General features: G+C 42.3%; 1 protein-coding gene across 1 annotated transcript in view; it reads right to left on the bottom strand.

Moving 5' to 3' along the window:
• SIRT5 (sirtuin 5) overlaps positions 1 to 19935 on the bottom strand; it is a 38464-nt gene that overhangs the window by 12543 nt on the left and 5986 nt on the right. The window contains exons 2-6 of the mRNA XM_006891634.1: positions 15183 to 15316; positions 10330 to 10555; positions 5702 to 5789; positions 2695 to 2748; positions 1110 to 1233 (exon numbers count right to left, since the gene is read on the bottom strand). Of these exons, the coding sequence (XP_006891696.1) occupies positions 1110 to 1233; positions 2695 to 2748; positions 5702 to 5789; positions 10330 to 10555; positions 15183 to 15316 (626 nt within the window). The remainder of the gene's footprint in view (positions 1 to 1109; positions 1234 to 2694; positions 2749 to 5701; positions 5790 to 10329; positions 10556 to 15182; positions 15317 to 19935) is intronic.

Here is a 19935-nt window from a genome sequence, read left to right as displayed (position 1 = left end):
AGAGAGAGAGAGAGAGAGAGAGAGAGAGAGAGAGAGAGTTTCCTGTATATGTGATTTAATTTTCCTTAGACTCAGCTCGAACTTGCATATGAGTAGTTGGTGGTCTGTTCCACAATCAGCACGTGGCCTACTTTTCACAGCTGATACTGAGCTTCTCCAGTGGTTCTCTCCACATGTGTAAGTGATCTGAATCCTATTCCTATCATCAGGTGAAATCCATGTGAATAGCCTGCATTTATGTTTCTTATAAAACGAATGTGCAATGAATAAATCATTAATTGTGCAAAGTTCTATCATTCTATCTCCAGCTTCATTTCTGTCACCAATTTCATGTTTTCCAACTACTGATCTTACTTCTCTATTCCCAACTTTTGCATTCTAGTCACCCATAGATGTACTTGGGTGTAAATAAAGAGGATGGGGCTTCAAATCTTAGCTACTCTGGTAATGTGCTTCGGTAAAGATTCACAGCTTGGAAAATCCAATGCTGTGCCCTATAGAGGCACTACATAGCTTCGGCAGGTCTGCTCAGGGGCCGGGGAGTAAGTAGTTTAGGTTTTTTGGACTGTCACATGATTCAATTTTACCACTCTTGTGTAACAATGTGTAAATAAATGGCCATAGGTGTTTTCCAATAAAACTTTGTTTACAAAAACTGTTGGCAGAACAGACTTGGCCCACAGGTGTTAACCTTGGCGTAGAAGCAAGCCTGAAATAGCTACTATTTCTGGAACCTGAAATAGTGGATGCGCTCTCACTTCCCCTTCATACTATGCTCTATTTTCTTCAACTTTTGCACTAAGGAATCAGAACCAATATCATGTTCATTCTATTTTGAAGGGCTGAAAAGGCTTTGAAAGGCCCAAGAATAAAGGGTATAGTCTTGTACTGTTCCTATTTTAAGATCAATTTTTCTTCATGATTTTTGTAATACAAAACTTCTCCACATATTTTGGAAGGTAAGAAAGAAGAAATAAAAGGAGGAAAGGCGAGAAGGCAAGGAGGAAGGGAGAGAAGAGAAGGGAATGGAGGGCAGAGGGAGGGGACAACAAATGTCCCGCCCATCCTCCTGGGTTTGGAAAATCAGGCTTTGGGACAGCATGACCTACCACTAGACATAAGTCACACAGGGCGAGTTCTTGATCCACCTTGTCCAGAATGACTGGATCCAGATTTTCTCCAAACCATACAACGTGTGGCCGCAGCAGACCTCCACATCCAGCCTCTTCACACCTGGAAGAAGGTCATCATCAAGCTGAGTCAGGCCCTGCCCTGGCCACAGGTCTTCCAGGTGGACCAGGGGACGACCAAGCAGCCTTGAGGCCTATCTGTCCAGAGAGATCACCTGTAGGCCTCTGTGTCCCCTATCCCTCCTCCTCCCGGCCCATATGAAGTTGACCTGGATACGAAGCTATAACTGTAACTCTCTTAACTTTTCTTTGGTCTGTTTACTCTGAGTTACTTGGCTCACAGATGTGTCTCAGCTAAGCGAGGCACTGTTACCCACTTTCACTCTCAGCCTTATGTTTCCTGGCAATTCACTACATCCACTGGCTAACCTGTGCTCACAGAGGGTGGGCCTGGGAGTAATGTCACACTCAGCCTGGCCCCGATGTCCTGGCCATCCTCGAGCTTCCTGAATGGCCTTTTACATTTTGTCTCACATTAACTTCTCTCTCTTGCCTTGTGGAGCTAGCTTCTTAAGGGCTGATTACTAAAAACCTCTCATCTTTCACTCTGTTCTTGCTGAAGGTTTTCTTAGATATATCTTCTAAAATAATCTCCCCCAAATACTACTGCATCATATTAGTCTCATACTCAGGAATCTAACAAAGGTGCTTTCTAATTGAAACTTTAGAAACTACTGATGAAATGCTTATTAAGAAAAAAGAAGGAGGTGAAGATGCACTTAAATAGAGAGCGAATTCATAGTCCTTTAATGGAAAATCACAATGGACTTCAGCATATTAAATGCTCTGAGAAGTCCTTCAAAAGAAATGATCCTTTTTAACTTTATTCAATGTAGTGTTTCCACATTCTGAATAGGTGTTTTGGGTTTTGGGGTTTTTTTCCCCCCAAGTAATACCAACACCATGTGAAACTAGCGTTCCTTGAAAAATTTTGAAATCATCATTTTTAGTGTTCTGTTTTGAAAGACTTCCATTAAAGTATTCCTAAGTTATGTCACAGATAGTGAGATCAGCTCTGGATAGGACAGGGTACAGAGCTACAGAGTAGCTATGAGTCGGAGGTGACTCGATGTCACATAACAATAAACAAGAAGGGCTGTTTACATGCACACAACCAAAATTGTGTTTGATAATTTCACTCTGAAAGGTCTTCTACTGCCTCCTTAATGCCAGGATTATAAATACCAAAAGTAGTGTTGATGATAGTAATGAACATTTTCTGAGAGTTACATTACAGATGCCAACCTTGATGCATATTGCAGTAACAAAGCAACTTCAGAACCTTTTAGACCTCAAATAATGCCTCATCCACAGAGCAAAAGGGATTTCAAAGAAGCAGCTCATATATCCTTCTAACCTAGTTGATCTCCCAAGTTTAGGCCTCATGTATTTCTGCATTTGACTTAAAGAGGCATCTCACCAAATACACTTTCAACTTTTTACTCCAAATTTTTCTTTTTCTACACTCTGAAACACCAAATAGAGATGAAAGCTTTTTACCCACCGGGGAAGCTGTTCAACTGGGATTCTAGCATCTTCGGTTTCTGGTTCTGCAGCACTGAAGTAAATATTAGTAGAAAAAGAATGCCATTGGTACAAAGGAAAGAAACAAAGCAACCCAATAAACCTGATTATTTGCCTGACAGAACATGGCTCAAGATTCCTAACTAAAAATTGCTCTATGATTTAGAACCCACTCAACAACAGTAGGTTTCTTGATAACATGTTGTTGCTATTGCTATAGGTGTCGCTGAGTTGATTACGATGCATAGAGACCCTACGAGCAACAGATCCGAACCTTGGCCTACCCTGCACGACCTTCACAATCTCTGTTCATGCTCAAGTGCACTGTTGTAGTCACTGTGTGAATTCACCTTGTTGAGGGTCTTCTCCTCTTCCCCTGATCCTCCATCTTTCCTGGCATGACATCATTTCCTGAGGACTAGTCCCTCCTGACAACATGTCCAAAGTATGTGAGACCAAGTTTCACCATGCTTGCTTCTCAGGAGCACCCAGGTTGCACTTCCTCCAAGCAGACTTGATTATTCTTATGCCAGCACATGAGATATTCAGCACTTTTCTCTAATGCCACAATTCAAAGGCATCAATTTTTCCATCTGTCATCCTTATCCACTGTGCAACTTCCAGATGCATAGGAAGCAAATGAAAACAGCATGGCCTGCATCAGACACACCCTAGTCTTTAAACTTATATTGTTGCTCTTTAGCACTCTGGAGAGGTCCTTAACAGATTTTTCCTAATGCAACACATCTTTTGATTTCTTAACTGCTGTTACCCTGAGTTCTGATTGTTGATCCAAAGAAAATTAAATAGGTGACCACTTCAATCTTTTCTCCATCTATCATGATGTTGCCTACTGGTCCAGTGGTAAGAATTTAATTTTCTTGATGTTGAGATGTAACTCATATTCAAAGTTGAAGTCTTCGACCTTCTGCAGCAAGTGTTTCAAGTCCTCTTTACTTATCGCAGGCAAGATTGTTTTATCTGCATAACACAGGTTGTTGATAAGTCCTTCTCCAATCCTGACGCCACATTCTTCATATGGTCTAGCTTTTCAAATGATCTGCTCACAGATTGAATAGGTATGGAAAAAGGATAAAACCCTGACACACATTTCTTCATTTCCAACTATGCAGTGTTCTCTTGCTCCATTCAGACAACAACCTCTTGGTTTGGTATAGGTTTCACATAGGCAGTTAAATGTTCTGGGATTCCCATTCTTCTCAACTTCATATAACTCACACAGTCAAATACATTTGCAGAGTAAATGAAATACAAGTAAATATCTTTCTGGTATTCTGCTTTAAGCCAACATCCATCTGATATCTGCAATAATATCTCTTCTGCCACAGCCTCTTCTGAATTTATCTTGACTTTCTACCAGTTGTCTATCCAATTATTCCAGTTGTTTTGGGATAATCTTCAGCAAGACTTTACTAGCATGTGATGAAATTTGTTTGAAAATTTCCACATTCTGTTGGGAATAGGAACATATATGGATCTTTTCTAGTCAGTTGACCAGGTAACTGTCTTCCAAATTTCTTGGCATAGACTAGAAACACAATCTGAGTTGCATTCATTTGTTGAAACATGTCAATTGATAACATATTAGCCCTTATTACTTAGAAGTCTTGAAACATATACTGCCAGGCAAGTAAGTGATAACATAGGAGGAGGAGCCCTGGTGGTACAGCAGCTAAGCATCTTTTTATTAACTAGAGGTCAACAGTGCAAACCCAAAAGCTTCTCTGGGAGAAAGATGTGCCAGTCCATGTCTATAAAGACTACTGCCTTGCAAACTCTATGGGACAGTTCAACTCTGTTCTATTAGGTTACTATGAACTGGAATCAACTCAACAGCAAAAAGTGTATTGCATTGTAATTTAAGGGTCCTAGAAGGATGAAAAACAATTAATCACTGGTGGTTATATGGTAAAGTAGGTAATCTGTATGTGGGTGGGAGTAGAGAATGGCAAGGTGTGTGCTGAGGTGGAGAGTCCTGTTTTGTCTTATATTAACCACAAACCCACTGCCATTGAGTCAATTTCAACTCAAAGCAATCCTGCAGTAAAGCCTAGAAGATCTAGCACCCCTAATACTAATCTTGGAAATGAAAGCTGCGACAACTTTCTTCCGCAAGATGGCAGGTGGATTTGAACTGCCAACCTTAAATCAACAGCCATGAACGTAACCACTGTACCACCAGTTCTCGTGGTAACACTTCCCTATAATCTGAGCCCTTTGAAAAGATAATTACCACATAACCTGTATACTGTACAGTTTTATTGTATGAATGTAAAACTTGCTCTCAATACTATTCTCAATATTCTGAATCTACTCTTCACTTTTCCTTAATTATAACAGCAATGTTCATCATAGAAATGTTATAAAAATTATGAAGATACAAAGAAACAAAATTACCCAGTAAGTACTGGATTTCAGTTTGGAGTGATGGAAACAACATATTTCCTGTATAATGGCTCCGTGTAACTTATACACACACATAATGTTCATAGGAACTAATAATGGCAAGGTGGTTGCACAATGTGCAGACACACACCACACAGCATTTGCACAAAAGTACCATAGAGAGCGATGAAGGCTGCACAACATGGTCAGTTTAAAATGGCTAAATTTATAAACATATTTATGTAACAAATTTTTTATAAAATGACTCCTAATCCTACCACTTCCAATAACCCTGCTAACATTTTGTTGTATTTACTTTTGGTCCATTTACTTCTATACAAACACAGTATCTTGTCAGTTTAAATACAAAGTAGGGATGATACTGTACAGTGTTTGGTATCTTGTGGTTTTAGCTTAACACTGTAAATTGTGATTATGTTTATTTGATGCTATGTCTCAACTGTATCAGGCTATTTATAAACATTCCTGGGAGTCTTAGGTTACCTTTCTGCTTCCTCACATTTGTGTTCAATTCCAATGAGAAAACAACATGCATTTATTCTGCAGTGCAGTATAATTACCCTTTTCCTGATAAAGCTGGACAAATTGGACTCTTGTAATTCTCTGCCACATTTCCACAAGAGGTGCATTGAGTTTTAAATAAGCTACCTGAAAAACACAAGTTAGGCAAGTCCAGAAATTAGTGTAACCGAGAGAGATCATCTCCATGCTTAAAAGAATACAGAATAACTTTGATACATCAATGCAGCAAAAACGCCTATTTAGAAAGAATGGAAATTGCAAGGGCATGAGAGCCTACTGAAACACCAAGGACACCTGTCCCTGAGGAGTCTACAATGCAGAGAGGAGGGAGACAGATGAAATAATACATGGCTAATGTGTTACCAAGTGACCCCGGAGAGACTCTGGGGGAAACAAAGAGGACAACAGGGATGATGCAGCCCAGCCCAAGGTAAGAATGTGACATATTCAGCAAATCATTGGTAAAGGTTCAATTGCTTGGGATATGTTTGCAAAGTTTCGATTTAAGAAAGCACGAAAAGCTGCCTAATATATAAATACAAGCATACCTTGGAGATGGTATGAATTCAGTTCCAGACCATGGTATTAAAAGCAATCATCATAATAATGGCAGTTAAAGGAACATTTGTATTTCCCAATGTTTATAAAAGTTGTGTTAACACTGTACTGTAGACTATTAAATGTGCATGATTAATGAAAAAGTTTGAAATACTTATTTACCAAGATGTGATGCACAGACGTGAAGCAAGGACTTATTGCTGGGAAAATGGCACCAACAGCCTTGCTTGGCGCAGGCCTATCACAGCCTCTAAATTTGTAAACAAATGTTAGATGTGCAAAGTGCAATCAAGTGAAGCACATTAAGACAAGTAAGCTTGTAATTGTCTAATCAAGAAAATAATTGCTAACATTAACCCGATTGTATTAACAATAAGTTGTTAATACCATTTAGCAATCAGTTGTGGCAATCATTCAGCAATCGTGGCAGCTGCAATACAGGTAACCACATACCACATGGCCAGCCCTGTACTGAGCATTTCACCTACCAAACACCAGTTGTCATCCAGTTTATAACAACTCATAACAAAACCATATGTGTCCAAGCAGGACTGTGCTTCATAAAGTTTTTTAGGGGCTAGTTTTTTACAGGTAGGCTGCCAGACTTCTGTTCATAGGCTCCTCGACATGGATTAGAACCTCAGGCCTTTTGATTAGCAGCTGAGTATGTTCACTATCTGTAATTTCCGGGACTCCTCACACATCACAGTGGGCATATATTGTTTCTTCCTGTCCAGCAGTCCTTCTTTGAGGAATCACTCTACTCCAGTCTAGGCTGAGCTAATGGAGTTGAAACCCAAGCCCAAGACACCAGGGCAGACCACCACAATGCCCATCCTCTGCCAATAGTGTTCAATCGGTCCAAGGTGAGTGGGTGGTCTGAGCAACGCCTCATCTTCTGGGAGGGGGTGAATTTACAGCGAGTCTGGAGCTGCCAGATGCCACCTTCCTAAGTGTCTTTGTCACTCTGACCTGGAGAGCGAAGCACAGCTGGGAGAGGAAGAGGTGGTGCGGCAGGGCAAGAACGAGGAAGCTGCGGCCGCCATCACCTCCAGCCCTGGGAAGCTCTGCTTTCATGAGCTCATAGATCGTGATCAGTGCTACCAATGGCCTCTCCCCCACTTCAACATCTCTGAAAACTGGTTAGTGTCCTCCCCGTCACAGTGACTAGATGACGTCTGTAACATGGTTGTCACGGCTTTTTCCTGCACCAACTCAAGGGAGAACAATGATCACCAAAGAATGGTGACCTGATGGCTAGCTTCAGTGGCCTGACTGGATAAACGTAACCCTTGGCTATTTCAACCAATGAACCATGTAAGGACCACTGAAGAGGAAAATGAGACCTGGAGGTCTGAAAACCATTCCCACTGTCAGCTTTTGGTAAGAATAAGAGAGATTCAATATCAAACTTGCCACTTAGAAAAAAATTCCAAGAAACAACAAATATTTACTATCATTAGGAGATAAAGACGCATCATTTAAAACTGGGGAAATCGTCTGGCAAGGGCCGCTCCAAAGTTCTAAAGAGCAAGGATGTCAGTTTAAAGACTAAGGTGTGTCCATTTCAAGCCACGGCCTTTCCAATTGCGCCTATGCATTTGAAAGCTGGACAACGGATAAGAATGGCAGAAGTGATGACTTTGAACTGTGTTGCTGGAGAGGAGTACTGACTATCTTATGGACTGCTAAAAGAACAAACAAGTTTATCTTTGAAGAAGTGCAAGCTGGGTGCTCCCTAGAGGTAAGGATAAAGGTAAAGCGTGGTCTCACACACTTTGGACATGATATCAGGATGAGCCAGTCCTTACAAAGGGACCTGCTGCTGGGAAAGGTCAAGGGCCAGTGTAAGAATGAAGATCCTCACCAGATGGATCGATACAGTGACTGTAACAAATGGGCTGGAACATGATGGAGATTGTGAAGATGGCACAGGGAGGGCAAGGCTGAGATCATAGGGTCTCTATGAATCATGGTTGCTTGGACAGTAACTAACCACAACAAAAATCTGCATTATTATCTTTTTTCATGCATATGAACAGGTGTTTATTAGCACTGCCACTGTATTACCTTTAGGTATCGAGTAAATATACTGAGTTGTGTGCTGGTGACAAGCAAACGAAGGTTTGAGCAGGACAAATGGCGCCTTCTTTCTTCCCATTCATTCTTGTTATAGCCCCACATGGCAGGGAAGCCCTCGATCGGACTGACCTTCAGGTCCAACATGCGCCGGGTCTGCACAGCCACCCAGTCCTTGTCAGAAGGGTATGTGATGAGCCCATCCACTTGGTGTTTCTCCCACATGACAATGAATGTGGTGAGGCTGATGAAGAGCGAGGTACCCTGTCTTCTACCCACTCATGCTCCTGTTCATCTTGGCAAAGCTCTCACTGAATTTAAGGCAGTACAGCTCCAATTTCTCCTCAATGGAGAGGGTGTTCCAGGGGCCTACTCCTCCTTCAAGGCGTTCTACTGGGCCGAGGGGTTCTTGACATGGACTACATCAGGCAGGCAGTCCACATGGGCCAGGGTGGAGTACTTTTCAGACTTCATGACGCTTCTGGGGGCTCGAAGGCACATCGAGGAAGAGATGTTCTCTTGCCAATAAGGTTCTGTACGGTGGGAGCCAACATTCTGCCACTGCCATCCAGCTACTACCCACAACCTCCCTCTGCACCGCTCTCCCCACTGCGTGCAACCAGATGCATTATTATCTTATTTAACCCTTAAATTGTCTCTAAAAGAAGGGTATCAACCTTGCCATTTTAAACCTTTGAAGCATGACAAATAGCATTGTCTATCTTATATGCAGGGGAACACAAAGTGCCTCATGGAAAGCGGCCCAGACCCAGCTCAAGTAGGGGCAAGAAGACAGCTGATTCATAGCTGGGGACTGCAGGCTGCTCGAGACACAAGAGACTGGGCGGCAGCAGCTGAAGTTTGCTCAACACTCCTTACTGGGATGACCTAGGCACAAACAGGCAGCTTTGCTGCACACACAGAAAAACACACAACATTCCCCACTGGGTCACGGCTTCTGGAAATTGCACAACTAGAAAGAAATTCTTCTGAGACAAACATAATGCTAAGGGCAAGGAGTCAAGCACAAAAGGACAAATAAGTGAGCATGTGATCCCACTTACGTGAACTGACAAGAATACACAAAGCCACAAACACATGGATATGAGGACCCCAGGGACCTGGAGAGAGGAAATGGGGACTTCCTGCTTGATTGGGCATTGAGCTTCTTTTTGGGGGGATGGAAACTTTTGGGAAAGAGTGGAGATGGTTGTACAGCTTGGAAGGCAAACTGATATAATTGGATTATACACTTTAAAGTGGCAAATTTTGTTATGTATTCAGTTTGAAAATGCATTCCTTGAGTTTGACCTTTTATAGACTCTCTAAATGCAAACGCTCATGAGAAGGAATCTGTGTTCAGCCACTAACACTTTTTAAGGCACCCAGTCCCACGAGATCCCAGCTGGACAACAGCCCAAACTTGCTGTATCCCTTTACCAAGCTAGACAATTGTTTCAGAGAAGACACCCTCAACATACCTCCTGCCACCATTTCTGCCCCCTGGGATCTAGGGCTCCCAGGGCCTTTCCAGGCCACTGGTTCTCAGGCTGCACTTTGAGAAGCAAGGATGTAAAGAATCTGTGGGTGGTGGTTGTTGTGTACCATCAAGTCTGTACAGACCCATAGCTTAGTGGTAAGGAACTGGGCTGCCAACTCAAAGGTATGTGGTTCAAATCCACCAGCTGCTCCATGGGAGAAGGAAGGGCAATTTCCTCCAGTAAAATTCACTGACTCTGAAAAGCCACTGGAGGGTCAGCTATGGGTTGGTTCCTACTGGACTGTACTCAAAAACAATCACCCAGGTCAAAGAGAGTGAAGAGACTGTGCCAGAGTGGTCCTCCCACTGCCAAAGGCAGCAGTTCAAGGGCCACACAGTTCTGCTGGGTGCCACAAGCTAGATGTCACTGCACTGTAAGGAAAGAACAGGGATCCAGGGGGAAGGAGGGAGAGGTTAGGAATCAGGCTGAAATGGCAGGCTGAGTTTAAAGTCTGGTTCTCCTCCCCAGGCAAGGTCGAGGTCCCTCACCATGAATTTCCAGAAGGTTCTTGGTGCCAGCCTTGCGGTGCAGCTCATCGATGTTCTGGGTGATGACCACCACCCGCCGGCCCTGTCTGTGCAGCCGGGCTTCACATTCAGCAATGGCGAGGTGCCCGGGGTTCGGGCCCTTGCTCTGCATGACCTCCCGTCGGTAATGGTAGAATTCCCACACCCTGGATGGGTTCCGGGCAAAGGCCTGTGGAGTCGCCAGGTCCTGGGGAGAGACAGGAAGGGTCAGGGAGCAAAGGTGGTGGCAGAAAGGCAGTAGAGGATAGGAGTACTAGACATCAGGAAACTCTGAGGATCCCTTGCTTTTAGGAGGTTCAAGCAGGACATGTAGCTGCTTTAGGCCAAGAGGTGTCAGCAGCACAGAGGACAGGACCCTGGACCTGTATCCAAGCCTAAGAGATGAGAGAAAAGGTGTGGGGCTGATTGCACTTTTTCATGAAGCCCCAAAACACAAGAAATGAAACATTATCTACCTGGGGTAAAAAGTAAAATATAAAATTCTCAACTCAGGTAACTATGGCCATAGTTAAGAAAAATCAGTTTTCTGAACTATATATGCTGATGTTGTTGTTGTGTGCTGTCAAGTCAGAATTAACACATAGCTGACCCTCTAGTGAGTTTTCAGAGGGTGTAAACTGCAGAGGAGGATACTGCCCATCTTTATCCTGCCGAGCAGCTGGTGGGGTGACAGCACAACTTCTTACCACTATGCCACCAGAGGTATCTAACTGTACATATCTAATAAAATGATTTCTATTATATATATGTATAGGTATACATCTCTGTGTAAACATAATTATGTACTTATATATACACCTCCAGGTGTGGTTTTATTAAAATACATACATGTATATATATGGACACATTGTTGTTGTTGCTATTACGTGCCATGAAATGGGAACCAAGTCATAGCTGAGCCTCCAGTGGGTTTACAGAGGTTAATCACATGGAAGGAGACTGCCTATCTGGGAGCTCTGGTGGCCTAGGGGGTAAGGAGCTGCACTGCCAACCCAAAGACGTTTCATATCCACCAGCCGCTCCATGGGAGAAAGACAGACAATATCCTCCATGCAAGTTACAGCCTCTGAAAACCCACTGGAAGGTCAGCTGTGGGTTGCTTCCAACTCAATGGCACAATCTCTCTCTCTCTCTCTCTCTCTCTCTATATATGTATATATGTATACATATATACAGAAATAAATATAAACATATAAATAGAAATAAATATATATACATATATGTGTGTATATATATATGTTGGAAGCAGGAGTGGCATCCCCTTTTCAAAATGGCTTGCCTCTGTAAATTTTATGAACAGTGCTCAGGTCTTTCTTTCATAGGGTCGCTATGAGTCGTCTATGACTCGACAGCACTTAACAACAACAACACACATATATATATATAATGTGTGTATGTGTACATGTACACACATAAACCTTTAAGAAAACAACATAAATGTTAACAGGATATAGATCATATTCTGTATATTTTTTTTCTCTGTCATTACCATCAAGTCAGAACTAGCTGACCCTCCAAGGTTTTTCAGAGGCTGTACGTCACATAAGGAGATTGTCAGTCTTTCCTCTTGTAGCCGCTGGTACATTCAAACCAGCAAAGAGGCATCACCATTGGGTTAGCAGCAATATCCACTTTAGACGAGGCCACCAGAGTGCCATTCTATACACTCCAGCAGAGACAAATCTCTCCAAGGTGGTACAGAGCAGGGCAGGGGCTGGGCTGTCTGTGGCGGGCCATCTTGGAATGGATATGAGAGAACCTTAGCAATGACTAGAATGTTCTCTACTTTGACTCGGTGGTGACGTTGAACTGGTGTATACTTCCATCAAAACTTATCAAACTATACATTAAATGCATGTGTTTTATTATATGCAAATTCTAAATCAAATAACATTAATTTTAAAAAGAAGTATGGCTCCTCTATCAAATAGGGTTTCCTACACTGAACTCGTACATACTCAAATCAGTAAAAAAGCTCTCCACTGCTAGCAGGTCATCATATCAGTCTCTGCTTGTCTGGGAATTGTCTATACTGGGCACTGGCCCTATACTTCTTTCCAGGTCTCACAAGGACAGGCCTGATGGGAAGCAGTCACAGGGGGCACATGGGCCTGTACTTGTGGGCACCTGTGAGCACTCGCTTGAATCCCTAGAGCATACCTGGAGTCAAATACATTCCACTGATGACTTTACCTCCCTATAAACTCTGAGCTTCTCCTCACACTAACATCAATCCTCCTCTAAGTTTCTCCCAGTTTTATCTAAAGCCCCCACTCCCAGCTGCTGCTCTTGAAACACACCTGCTCTATGTTGGCCCCTGGTTATGGTGAGGTGCTGGAAGCTCTCTGCTCTTTCTCCTTTCTCCATGGATGTGGTGACTGCACATCTAAATGCACAGGCCTCATCTGGAGATGAGCTGCGAAGTGGCAGAGCCTCCTGAACAATGATGAGCCTGAGAAACTAGCAGAAAGAACCAGGGAAAATTTTTAGGAGTTCTTCGTCCAATAAAAAAATTACCTGCTAAGTTGTTGTTTTGTTTTTGTTGGGTACTGTTGAGTTAACTATGACTCATATTGACCTTATGAACAACAGATCTGACCCTGTTCCATGCTGTGCCATCATCATCATTCGTGAAATAGATGAGCCCGTTGTTATAGTCACTGTGTCAATCCATCTTGTTGGGGGTCATTCTCTCTTTCACTGACCCTCCACCTTTCCCAGCAACATGCTTTTCCCCAAGGACTGGCCTTTCTAATAACATGCCCAATGTATGTGAGACAAAGCTTCACCATCATTGCCTCCAAGGAGCACCCTGGCTGCATTTTTGCAAAGACATATTTGTTCTTTTGGCTTAATGATAAGGAGCTGAACTGCCAACACATACGGTTCAAGTCCACCAGCTGCTCCTCTGGTGAAAGACGGGATATCTCTTCCTGTGTAATTTGCTCCCTTTGAAAACCTGCTGGAGTTCTGCCAAGAGTTACTTTCCAACTCTACAACAAATGAGAGTTTGAGAGATCTACTAAATTCAAAGTCATGTACTGAAGTTAACTATTCAAGATTGCTTTAAGTCAACCAACAAAGCCCTATTAAGCTCCTAGTATGTGTCAGAGACTGTTACAGAGGCTGAAGGCAGAGCAGTTAACAAAACAGACAAAAATCCTCACCCTCCAAACATGGTTGGCCAGGCAGGGAGCTGGGAAAGGACTAGCTGGCAGGTCCATGAGGGATTATTTTGTTATGATTCTTGGAGTAGATACACAACTGAACACACGTGTCAAAGCTCATTGAATTGTTGTTATTAAATGCCATCGAGTAGAGTACAACCGACTCATAGGGACCTTATATACAGCTGACCTGAACTCTGCCTTATCCCTCATCATCTTGGACTCACTGCTGAAGAGCTCATTGCTGATGTCACAACGTCAGTCCATCTGGTTAGGGGTCTTCCTGTCCTTTGCTGACCTTCCACCTTTCCAAGTTTGATGTCCCTCTCCAAGGAATAGCCTTACCTAGCCACATGTCCAAAGTATGAAAGACAAACTTTGTCATCTTTGCCTCCAAGGAGCACTCTGGTTGCACTTTTTCCAAAATCTATCAGTTTGTTCTTTTGATAGTTCATGGGATGTTCGGTACTCTTCTCTAGCATCACAACTCAAAGGCATAAATTATTCTTCTATCATCCTTATTCATTGTCCAGCTCTCTGGGTATTGCAGGTGATTGAGAAGGCCATGGCCTGAATCAGGTGCACCTTAGTCTTCAAAGTGACATCACTGCTTTTTAGCATTTTGGAGAGGTTCCTGACAGCAGAATTGCCCAATACAATGTGTCTCTTGATTTCCTGGCTGCTGGTATCATGGATGTTGATTGTTGATCTAAGCAACTTTAAATCATTGAAAGCTTCAATCTCTGAGTTATGCAGATGACACAACCTCACTTGCTGAAAGCGAGCAGGATATGAAATGCTTGCTGCAAAAGAACAAGGACTGCAGTTTTTGGTATGGATTGCATCTCAATATTAAGAAAACAAAGGTCCTCACCACAGGACTAATAGTCAACAGTCATTGAATTATACACTTAAAATTTGTGAATTATATCTAGTTCAACAAGGGATTTGGCACAGCATCAAGTGTGAAGATGGTGTAGGATTGGGTAGCATCTGGTTTGTTAAAAATGGAGCTGTATGAATTGGAGTTGATTCAATGGTGCCTATGGACACGGGTCTATAAAATGGAATTTTTTTAATAAAGATCTGCATCCTTATAAAATTTACATGCTAATAGTCTCATCCATCATCTAAGCCTACAACAACTCAACTTTAATTTTAACATAAAAATAGGATGAAAGTTTCAAAATGTCTAATGTTAAATTTCAGTGTCTTTAGGAAAAACATTATTCTGAGTTAACTTCAGTGTAATTCCTAGAAGAAATGTAATGATTGTCTAAACAAATGCAATCTGACCATATATGGAACCTTAGTGGTAAGAACCCAAAGGCATGTGGTTTTAATCCAGCAGCTGTTCCAAGGGAGAAAGATAGGTAATCTCCCATCATGTGGTTTATTGCCTCGGAAAACCCACTGGAAGGTAAACTACGAGTCAGTTCAGACTCGATGGTACACAACAACAACAACAACAACAACTATCTATCCTAGTCCACTCTATCTGCGTTGATGAACAGGACAAAAGGGTTAGAGACTTTTGCCAATCTTCCCCTCCACCCACTCCAAGGTTTCAAGCATGGATACAGGCTTGGGGTCAAATGAGGTGTGCTTTTGCTCATCAGAGCCTTTTAACCTGAGAACATTACTGACCTGGGCTTGCCACTTCCTCCAATACCCGCCAGCTCCTCTGAAAGTCGGCACCCCACTTTCCGCACTAACACCAGCCCCGGTCAGGATGACTATGTGCTTTGCTTTTGCAAAAACCTTCCGAAAATCTGCCATATCTAAAGAGAGAATAAAATCTTTATTGATTCAATATACCATCGGGACATTTAGATCCCACATCAGCTTTCTGTGTTTTGAAACTTGACCCTGGATGAAAACATACCTTAAGATGCCCACATAAACAGCATTCCTGGACCACGAGCACATCAGCGTGTATGGCCTCAGAAAGAAGCAGGGCCTGCGGGCTCACGGAGCCAGGCTTGAATCTCCGCTTCCCCACCTCTGCTCCTCTCTCCAAGGTTCTGCTGATGGCTGGAGAGTCTTGGTCCTCTTTTACCTACATTTCACCAGTTTCTGCCTCTATCTTCAACGACTGTCCTCCCTCTGCATGCATCCTTGTTCTGCCTCTTCTCCTTTTACACAGGCACTACTTACATTGGATTAAAATCCACCTGACCCCAGTATGACTGCAAGTTACTGAACTTGATTACATCTTCAAAGACTATTTCCAACCTCATTGCTGTTGAATCAGAACCCGATTCGTAGCAGACCCTCCCCTGGGTTCCTGAGCCTGTAAACTGCATGAGAGATTTCCCAACGTTCTTCTTTGGAACAGGTGATGTATTCATACCACCAACAGGCCGTTTGAGTTAGCAGCTCAAATCCCTACAGACTAGGTCACCTGAGTTCTATTTCCAAAGGGTTAGCAGAAGTAGAACAACTGTGAGTTGAAATGTGTACTTTCCAAAGTTATGTTGATTAATAAAACTCTGTGTGTGTGTGTGTGCATGTCCACCAGTTGCTCTATGGGAGAAACATGGGCAGTCTCCTCTCATGCCTCTGAAACCCCACTGGAAGGTCTGCTTTGGGTTGACCATCCTTTGTCTATGGAGCAGCTGGTGGATTTGAACCATCTGTCTTTGGGTGGGTAGCACAATTCCTTACCATAAGCCATGAGAGCTTGCTCTCTCTCTGTATGTATATAGATCTCTATATATAGATTTACTTATACACATACACAAATATATGAAGTTCTGGCCCCAGTGTATTATGTGTTTTACTGCTAACCATAAAAGGTCAGTTGTAAAATCTACTAGCCAATCTTTGGGAAACAGTAAGTCTCCTTCCATAAAGATTTATAGTCTCAGAAACTGATGGAGGACCACGATGAGTCAGAATCAATTCAACAATAGTGGTTTATATATAAACACACACACACACACGCATATATATATATGTTCATTTATATAAAAATCTCAACTCATTGCTGTCAGACTGAAGGCTATAATCTTTGTGTACATGTGAATGTGTTTGTGTATATACACAGCATTCAATAAATTTAAAAAAATGTGTTTGTTGCATTGGAGAATTCTGTTGTCAATGTCCTCTCCAAAATTCTAAAAAGCAAGGATGTCTGTTTAAAGACCAAGGTGCACCTGAGTCTTTGTTACATCTCAACATCAAGAAAACAAAAATCCTCACCACTTCTGGACCAATAAGCAACTTTAAGATAGATGGAGAAAAGACTGATGTTTTCAACAAATGAAATTTGCTTGAACCCACAATCAACACTCACAATCGGAGCAGTCAAGAAATCAAAAGACATGTTATGATGTACTGAGGAAGTCTGCCGTCAAAGAGGGCTCCAAAGTGTTAAAGAGCAAGGATATCCATTTACACACTAAGGTGTAATGGTATTTTCAATTGTTTCTTGATGACAGAGGAAGAATTGATGCCTTTGAACTGTGCTGGAGAAGAGTATTAAAGGGTATAGAGTAAGAATGGTGAAACTTTGTCTCATAATGTTGAACATTTTTTTCAGGAGGAATCAGTCCTTGGAGAGACAGCATTCTGGGAAAGGTGGAAGGTCAAAGAAAGAGAGGAAGACCCTCAACCAGATGGACTGACACAGTGAGTGGAATAATGGCCTTCAGCAGGTCAGAGATGATGAGGATGGCACAGGATGGGGCAAGGTTCAGAGGTGTTGTTCATAGGACGGCTTTGAATCTTATTCAACTTGATGACACCTAACAACAAACAACAATGTGTATATTTTAAAAATGTACACGTGTGTGTGTGTGTGTGTATTACTGAAGATGAGATTACAAAGAATATTTTTAACTCTTGCTTATCTGTGTTCTTCTATGATTACCAAAAAAGTAATTTAAAAAAAAGGTAATAAAAATGTTATTTTTAAAATAAAACAAAATTACAGTGAAATCTTAAACCTCTGTAAATAGGAACTTGTTTGGAATTAGTGGGTTTTTTTTTCATTATGTTATTGTGACCATATGTGTTGGGTGGGTCCCTTTTTGAATGCTGTCTTATATAAAATGCAGCCCAGACTGTTGTCAATGTCCTCTCAAAAATTCTAAAGAGCAAGGATGTCCATTTAAAGACTAAGGTGCATACTAAGGTGCATAAGGTCACATATTAAGGCATATACAGTGGGAAGAGATAAGGGGTAGAAGCATCTACAAAGCAAGGACATACAGGGCTACTGACAAAGGAGGACCTTCCTCTCAAGTTCATGCTTGATTTGGACTTCCAGGCTCCAAAACAGGAGAAATAAACTTCTATTGTTTAAAGCAACTCACTTGTGGTATTTTGTTGTTATTAGAGTATCACTAAGTAATTAAGACAGACAGTGAGTTGCTAAGTTAACCATGCTGGCTTTCTGGTCCCATCTTCTGAAAAAATAGAGACCAAGTCTGAGGCCTTGAATTAGTGAGTGTCCCTAAGAAATGGAAAGGGTAGCACTTGTTGGGGAAGGAAGAAATATTGAGAATGAAGGAAGAGAGTGAAGACAAAAATCCTCACCACTTGGCCAACAGGCAACATCAAGACAGATGGAGAGATGACTGAAGTTGTCAGCAATTTCATCTTGCTTGGATCCAAAGTCCACACCCTTGGCACAAGCAGGCAAGAAATCAAAAGCTATATGCTGCCAAGGATCTTTCTAAGGTGTTACAGAGCAATGACATCAGTGTAAAGACCAAGGTACATCTGATTCAAACCACGATCTTTTCAATCACTTGTTATGCATCTGGAAGTTGGATTGTGACTGAAGATGACAGCAGAAGATTTGATACCTTTGAATTGTGGAGTTGGAAAAGAATACTGAAAATCTCATGAACTGCTCTGAGAACAAATAAATATGTCTTGAAGAAGGTGCTGCCAGTGTACTCCTTGGAGGCCCCTCACATAGACTGTCTCATATATTTTAGGCATGTTATTAGGAGAGGCTGGTCCTTGGAGAGGGACATCATGCTTGGAAAGGTGGAGGGTCAGCGAAAAAGAGAAAGATCCTCAACGAGATGACTGGTACAGTGACTGTAACAACAGGTTAAGTATATCAGATGATGAGAATGGCACAGCATAGCACATGGTTCAGGTCCATGGGGTCTTATAGGGTCGCTATGAGTCGTAGTTGACCCTACAACACCTAACAACAACAGGAGCTGTTGTGGAGTCAGGTCTTGAAGACAACTGACATTATTGAAGGAGACCTGATCATATCTTGTACTTCCTGCTGGGCAGACAGAACTCATTGGCTCCTCATACATACATGTCCTCTGCCCCCTGGCAGGGATGCAACCTCCTCCCTCCTCCCTGTAAATCCTACTTGTTATGTCTGTCTTGTTACAGAGCAGCTCAGCAAAGGCTCACTCCTCCCCTTTCCCTCTTCCCTGTCCCATCACGGAGCACCAGTAACAAGGAACAAAGAGAAAAGGCACACTCTCAGGAACAAAGCAGAGGGCTCCAGCTTCCTCTCCCTACATTCCTAGAAATCTCTAGTTCCAAGCATCATAAGACTGAAAGAAACAGAGACAGCTCGAGTACCCTGCTTCCTTTGTTTATGACCAATCCAGCCACAACACCAATCACACTAAAACTGCCTCAACTCCTGTCTGCATTAGAGGAAGACGGGCATGTAAAAATGAGTTCCATCTGGAAATTCAAGGCATCCAACAAGGAGGAATTGATCTGGGACGGTAAGAGTTTATACTAACTTAATCTCCTAAAAGCAAGATGTTAAATGGGAGGGAAAATGTACTAGTTCTTTTCTGAAAGTTATTTATATAAATGTTTGGGCTAGAACCTTATAAACATCCTTAAAAGACTTTCAAGCTCTCCCATAAAACATTCCCCAGGCCTGGAAGTCTTTTCTGCCAAAGAATAAACTCCATCATCCTACTGACAAGCACATTCCTAGGTAGAGCAACTTTTATTAAAATACTCTTTTAAACAAGTTCTGGAAACAAGAAAAGCCAATGTAGATATGAAGATGCAAAATACAGTGATGTCGATGGCTGATGGCATGGTGAAGTTTTCTGAAAACATTTCTCTACTACTAAAGGAAAGGCCATGGTCTTTCCGATCACTTGCTATGGATCTGAGAGCTGGACAATGAAGAGGGATGACAGAAGAATTGATGCCTTTGAGCTGCGGTGTTGGAGAAGGGCACTGAACATGCCATGGATGGCCAAGAAAACGAATAGCTATGTCTTGGAGAGGGTGCTGCCAGAGGTGCTCTTTGGAGGCAAGGACGATGAGGCTTCAGCTCACATACTTTGGGCATACTGCTGCTGTTGTTATGTGCCGTTGAGTCGCTTGCGACTCATAGCAATCCTATGTACAACGGCCCTAAACTCTGCTCTGTCCTGTGCCAATCACA

The sequence above is a fragment of the Elephantulus edwardii genome, unplaced genomic scaffold (genome assembly GCF_000299155.1).
Source record: "Elephantulus edwardii isolate Elephantulus edwardi_28Jun2011 unplaced genomic scaffold, EleEdw1.0 scaffold00101, whole genome shotgun sequence".
Taxonomy (NCBI): Eukaryota; Metazoa; Chordata; class Mammalia; order Macroscelidea; family Macroscelididae; genus Elephantulus; species Elephantulus edwardii.
This window is presented reverse-complemented; position numbering and strand designations above follow the sequence as displayed.